The sequence below is a fragment of the Odontomachus brunneus genome, unplaced genomic scaffold, assembly GCF_010583005.1.
Source record: "Odontomachus brunneus isolate Ranch 3 - 2012 unplaced genomic scaffold, Obru_v1 Obru_scaffold_040, whole genome shotgun sequence".
In the NCBI taxonomy this organism is placed as follows: Eukaryota; Metazoa; Arthropoda; class Insecta; order Hymenoptera; family Formicidae; genus Odontomachus; species Odontomachus brunneus.
In genome coordinates, this window is record NW_022639490.1 from 1,843,603 (window position 1) to 1,850,387 (window position 6,785).

General features: G+C 38.5%; 1 protein-coding gene across 1 annotated transcript in view; it reads left to right on the forward strand.

Moving 5' to 3' along the window:
• The window catches only part of LOC116844315 (DE-cadherin-like), a 25,409-nt gene extending 20,757 nt beyond the window's left edge, over positions 1 to 4,652 (forward strand). Inside the window, exons 5-7 of the mRNA XM_032815713.1 lie at positions 2,811 to 3,396; positions 3,482 to 3,663; positions 3,741 to 4,652. Coding sequence (XP_032671604.1) covers positions 2,811 to 3,396; positions 3,482 to 3,663; positions 3,741 to 3,818 — 846 coding nt within the window. The 3' untranslated portion in view covers positions 3,819 to 4,652. The remainder of the gene's footprint in view (positions 1 to 2,810; positions 3,397 to 3,481; positions 3,664 to 3,740) is intronic.
• Positions 4,653 to 6,785: the final 2,133 nt, after the last annotated feature.

Consider the following 6,785-nt stretch of genomic DNA (forward strand, 5'->3'; position numbering starts at 1 on the left):
CTTTTATTTCGTTCAAGAAAATCATGTCATTTGATGAAACAACACTATTGTTTTAAATAGTATTTTTTTAAGTTTCTTTCTAAATTTAGTAATTCGATTTGTTTAATTTGGATTTTCTTGGATTTTTTATTTTTTCTGTTTAGATTATTATAACATTCTGTTAAAAATTTAAGAGTAATTACCACTGATTTACTCTCTATATTATATCAATATCTATCGCATATCGAATGTTGTTGCATTGTTTCAATATCTATCAGCAAATTATCCAACATACATTAAGTAAAAGATATATGACTATTATTTGGTGTTTGCTAGGTATGTTATAATATACTATGAATACTATAAGGATATATTATATAAGCGTAAATCGTAAGAATATCGCTGGAGTCATTGGCAATTGCCGCGTGCCGCTCGATCATCAGGTTAAGCAACACTTTAACGGAGTCAGGAAATGAATGGTAACCGGTGATATACCGCTTGGAATCGAAACTATCGAGGGGAGGATTCACGAAAGTTTAGAGTGTGTGTTGACAATCTTCGATATCTAATGATTTATGAGATGTGAGAAAATTAGGAATTATGAGAAAAAATATTTTTTAAATATTATGATTTTCTCATTTTTCACCTTTGTACAATAATTCTCAGTATTTGATTACTATCAATATTTAAGTTCAGTGATTTTATTATCAGTATTCATCAAAAATTAACCACTGGCCAAAAAATTACTGAATTACTGGTAATATTTAATCACTAATAATTTTTCAGTATTTCTTAGTATGATATTTCTAAGTAAGTATAGGTATAGTATAATAGTATAAAGTAGGTGAGCTATAATGGCGACGTCTGCCGCTGTATGTTTGTATTAGGTCAAACTGAACGAAAAGGTTCCCTACCATTTTCCAAATACTCATGTAAATATTTAGTTATTAATCAAAGAAAATTGATACATTATCTTGCACAACTGTGTACCGATTTTCTTTCATTAATAACTAATTATTCACATTTACATTTATTCGGTTATTTAGAAAATAGTAGAGAATTTTTTTGTTCAGTTTAACCTAATATACAAGCATACATCGACGTCACCATCATAGCTCATCTAACACGTGATCATTCACAAATCTTTTTTAATATCTTAAAATTTTACGTGGTTTTTCGCAAAATGGTAGAAAAATTTTTTGTTTAGTTTGACCTAATCCACATATACCGCAGCTCGTTTTACTGGACGTCCTATATATGCACAGGAATATATATATATATATATATATATATATATATATATATATATATATATATATATACGCAGATGTTACCCGTTGAGCTATCGGAAAACAAACTTATTAATTTAATTTTCAAAGGTACACCAGTAAAAATATTGGGAGTACAAATAAATCTCCGCCGTTTTTTATCAAAAATTGCGCATTTATTGTGAAAGAACAGTACCTTATATTTTATTCAAAGTATTGTCCATCGCTAGCCACTACTTTTTCCCATCTTTCTGGCAGCATACGGATACCGCGTCGGAAGAACGCTTCATCTTTTCCACGAATCGACCCAATTTTTGGTATCTTCATTGATGTGAAGTGCTGCTCAGACAGGCCGTGCGTCATCGATCGAAACAAGTGATAGTCAGAGGGAGCAATGTCTGGTGAATACGGCGGGTAGAGTAAAACTTCCCAATTGAGTGTTTCCAAGTAGGTTTTGACCGGCGCCGCAATATGTGGACGAGCATTATCATGCAGGAGAATAATTTTGTCGTGTCTGGAATAGTAGTGGGCGCGTTTTTCCTTGAGTGCTCGGCTCAATCTCATTAATTGTGTTTGGTAGAGAGCCCCAATAATGGTTTCGTTCGGTTTGAGCAACTCATAATACATACAACCAAGCAGATCCCACCAAATACACAACATGAGTTTTTTTCCATGAATATTCGGCTTGGCTGTCGATGTTGAAGCATGGCCACGTGGTCCCCATGATTTCCTCTTCTTTGGGTTATCGTAGTAGATCCATTTTTCATCATCAGTGACTATACGATGCAAAAAACTCTTTCGTTTATGCCTGGCAAGCAGCATTTCACATGTGCAAAATCGGCGTTCAACGTTTCTCGGCTTCAGTTCATATGGAACCCAATTTCCTTGCTTTTGATTGCAATTCCTTCATTGCAATTTCTTTCATTCCCAACGATTTCAAACGATGTGAGATTGCTTATTGAGTCACTCCTAATGTAAGTGCAAGTTCTTCTTGCGTTTGACACGAATCTTCCTCCAATAATGCTTCCAATTCCGCGTCTTCGTACACTTTCGGCCTTCCGCTACGTTCTTTGTCTTCGACGTCAAACTCACTGTTCTTAAACTTTTAAAACCATTCACGACAACTTCTCTCACTTAAAGCAGCCTCACCATATGCTTCTACAAGCAATCGATGCGCCTCAGCTGCAGATTTCTTCAAATTAAAGAAGTAAATCAAAAGTTCCCGCAAATGACGCTTATTCGGCTCAAAACTCGACATTTTTGCATGAAAAAAATTATGTGATACTGATACAAAATCGCTAATATTTCAAGGTTATGGTGTTGCCAGATGTCCAACCTTACGATATGACGTTTTACATCTGACAATTTCAACCATAACTTACTGATGGGACCATCTTTTGTCAAACGGCGGAGACTTATTTGTACTCCCAATAACATCGCTTAAGTTGGGGTATATATGCGATGCGCAACTTGTATCGATCTATTTCTTCGAGCGAGCTCAAGTTTCTCCCAAGTTTTCCTTACGGAATACATAAATTGCTCATAATGCCAATTCTTGTACAGCAAAACCCAGGTTATAAATTCAGAATGGTAGCTATGGTGATGGACCTCGGCACGTTTTCAATGTTCAACTACATTCATTTTGACATACGGGTAGTGGAGCCGCACAAGGACATACGGGTAGTGGAGCCGCCAGTTTTTCTATCTAGGCTTAAATCGTTCAAGAATTTTAACGATTACGACGCCATCATCCCTCTTATCATTAATTCCGATAAGAATAAGAATCCACTTCACTTCACCGAAAAAGTGTACACCCACAACAGGATTCAAGAAAACGCAAACATCAACACCTATATAACCCATGTCGAGGTCATTGATTCCGACAAATCGAGTCCTGTCATGTACAGCATTATAGCAGGAAATACTGATGATAGCTTTTCCATTGAAAGAGCAACGGGAAAAATTCGCGTGAATAAGAGATTGGATTACGAGCAGATCACCGAGTACAATCTGATCGTGAGAGCATTCGATGGCTTATTCAGTGATATAGCGCAGGTGGAGATTTTTGTCGAGAACGTAAACGACAATCCGCCAATCTTCGAAGATTTTGACAAAAATCCGACTATATTAGAAGAAAAATTAGTGCCTGGTAAGGTGTTGATGTAATTACTTCCGACATAATAAGTATAAGAAGATAAATGTTCTAAGCGAGCTTTTAATTGCTGTTTGTTTAGGTTGTATTACCACTGTGGTGGCTTACGATCCTGACATCGAAGATAGAAATGCCGATCAGCATATCGCGTACTTCATCGTTGAGAAAGCTCATCAACCTTTCTTCGAAATTGACAAAACTGGCTGTATGAAGCTGAAGAAGCCGCTGGATTATGACCCGCCGAATGGCTTTACGATATGGACTGTGAGTTTTCAATTGAATTTGTCACACATTTTACGAAATTATAATATCCTCTCATTCTAATTTCTGACCGTACACAGGTCATCGTGATGGCGAGAGACGAAGACGGTTCGTCCACGTCACTAGGGGAATCGGTGATCGTAAACATCACTCATTGACATAAACGATAACGCACCATTCCTTAATATGCCCATCCTTTAGTTGGAGAATAATCAATTAACTCGCAAGATAGCCTATCTTATAGCGCGCGATTACGATTCCGGGTATAATAGTCTACCATCATTATTCAGGTACTGGATCGACGATAGCGCGGACGATGAGATCAAATCCAAGTTTTACATTTCCGGGTGCATTTTGTACGCGCGAGAGAGATTTGATCGAGAGAACCGAATGATATACAATATACCTATCGCGATCACGGATGGCGCTACGCCGCCCATGACAGGTATTTCGAACGTCACTGTGATCATAGGCGACAGAAATGATAATCCCATGCAAAAGGATTCTGATATTGAGTTTTCTTATCTGAAAACTCCATAGATATAAAATGTTTAACGTAGGTAAGACGTTAATTTGTTTATTCTTTGATTAATCTCCATATAGTTACAATTCTGCAGATTGTATGTTCACGATTGTTAGCACGACTTATTATTATTCCGTTTCCAAATGCACACAGCTCACAAGTTTCGCTCGTGTAATCCATATAATTACAAATACGAGCATACGTACCACAGACATTTGATATGAGATCGTGCTTTTTTCCAAGCTTTCAACAGGTCGTTTTCGAAGTTCCAACAGTGTGAAGAGAGAAACGAAGCTTCATTGTACTTAAAATGACACGCGTAGTCTCATTCACCGCTAATCGACGAACGCCAACTACTCGACGAAAAAATTGACGAAAAAGCGTATTTTACAATACGCGATTATTTATCGACGTGATATGCTGTTACAAGTGGGCTCATTAATAGATAAAGTTTAAGGTTAATCGTGAATGACTGCTACACGAATGTTAATATGAATTCTCCTTACTTGCAGAAATGACGCGTATCTCGTACTAATAATAAGTACTCAGAATAAATTTCTATATCGTTGTAAGTCTTAGTACATTTACGGATTGAGATCTCTATAAGATGCGCCATTTAAATTGGGACAGAAATATGTTTCACTTTAAAAGTCATATATTAAAGAATACATAAAACTCTTACAAAAAATGGTTTACATATTTTATTTAAGAAACCCTTTCTGTGACCTTTTATTTAAAACCTTAGGCCACTTCGGCACTTTCAAAATCGAACTTTTTTTGGCTTAAAATGTTCTTTATAGTTGTTAATATTGTTGCGAGTGCGTCGCATCTGATGTCCGCGGGTTGCGAGGCAATATCTTTGACAACGGTTGCTAAGAGTGTGTTTCGGCTGTTTGATTATAACAGCCGTGGGAGAGAGTCTCTCGACAGCTTGCAAACTGTCTGGATGTGCATTTCGAATTGAGAGTCTTATATCGCGCTGTTATTACTTAATAATAAAGTTCCTCTTCGTTTTGTATTCAAGTGTCTTATTCCTTTCCGCGTCCGCGAGTGTAACATTTTGGGGGCTCGTCCGGGATACGACGATCCGACGGACCAATATCTGAGACACAAACGTAGTGAGACGCGAGTGAGTGATTCAGTGCAACGCTACGTTTCCTTCGAAATGACGACGGCACACTCCCCGGTGAGAACCCGCTCCCAGGCCGCAACGTCGATTCCGGCGGAGGGCACTTTGGAAGCCGTGCTGTTACAGCTACAGCAGTTGCGCGAGGAGCGGCGACAGGAGAGTCGGGAGCAGCAGCGTTTCCGCAACGAGATGGAGGCTCGTCTACAAGAGCGCGACGTAGCTCTGAGCTGCCTGGAGCAACGACTTTTACAGCTAAGTCCCTCCGAGAATGTTTCTTCGTGCGAGAGCGCGGGGGGCGTGATGCGTGAGTTACACGGGTCGCGTACGGAGGTGAGGGCGAGTGGGGACGGGCGAACGGCTTCCGCGTTAAAACTAAAACCGGATACTTTTGACGGGACGGCTCCGTGGCGTGAATATCTTTCTCAATTTTTATTAATCGCGAGTGCGAATCAATGGTCGGAAACGGAAAAAGCGGTTGTTCTGGCTTCCTGTCTCCGAGGAAAGGCGCGTGCTTTACTCGATTTGTGTGATGATGGGAACGACACTCTCACATTTGCGGATCTTAGATCGAAACTGGAGTTGCGTTTCGGTGAGGGTGAACTTGCGCAGAACTTTTACTCTCAGTTCACTAATCGGAAACAGTGTTCGGGAGAAGATTTCGCGTCGTTAGGCGCGGATTTGGAGCGCTTGTCACGAAAAGCGTATCCTGAGTGCTCGCTTGAGGTGCGTGAGAAGATCGCTTGTTCTCAATTTATTGCCGCTTTATCTGATGGTTTTGTTAAACGTACTCTTCAAGTGGAGGGGATAAGTTCGCTTCGTGTGGCAATTGAGCGTGCGAAAACTTTGAAATTAATAAATCAAAGCAGTTTTTTTGAAAGAAAAGTAGTAGCGTCAAATTTTTATGTCAATCGCAATATTGGCGGAGTTTCGAAACAAACACAGGGCACAGAGGGAACCGGAAAGGTCTTTGTTAAACGTGAAAAGGGAAGGGAGTGGAAGGCTAAGGAATGTTGGCAATGTGGAAGTTCTTCACATTTTCGAGCAGAATGCCCGGCTTTAATTAATGAAAGAAAAAGGGAAAACTAAGTTTTGTCGAATGGAACGGGGCTATTTCGACAAAAAGAGTAAAATCCTCGATTAATTCTAGTTTAAAACGCGTTAAAAATAGAGATACTTTTTGTTTTAATGGATTATTAGATGGAAAATGTTGTAAATTTAAAATAGATACAGGTTCGGATGTTTCTATTGTAAATAAGAATTTTTTTGAAACGACGGAGAAATTTTGTCCAGTTACTAACAATCGTTTAATTTATCCTTCAGGAGAAGTAGTTCCTGTTTATTATCAAGCAAAAATGAATGTTCAGTTAGGAAAAATTTGTGTAGATTTGTCCATGTTTGTTATTGACATGGAAGATGATTGTTTATTAGGAAATGATTTTTTATCTTTTACTAATTTAGAGTCTTGTTTTTATT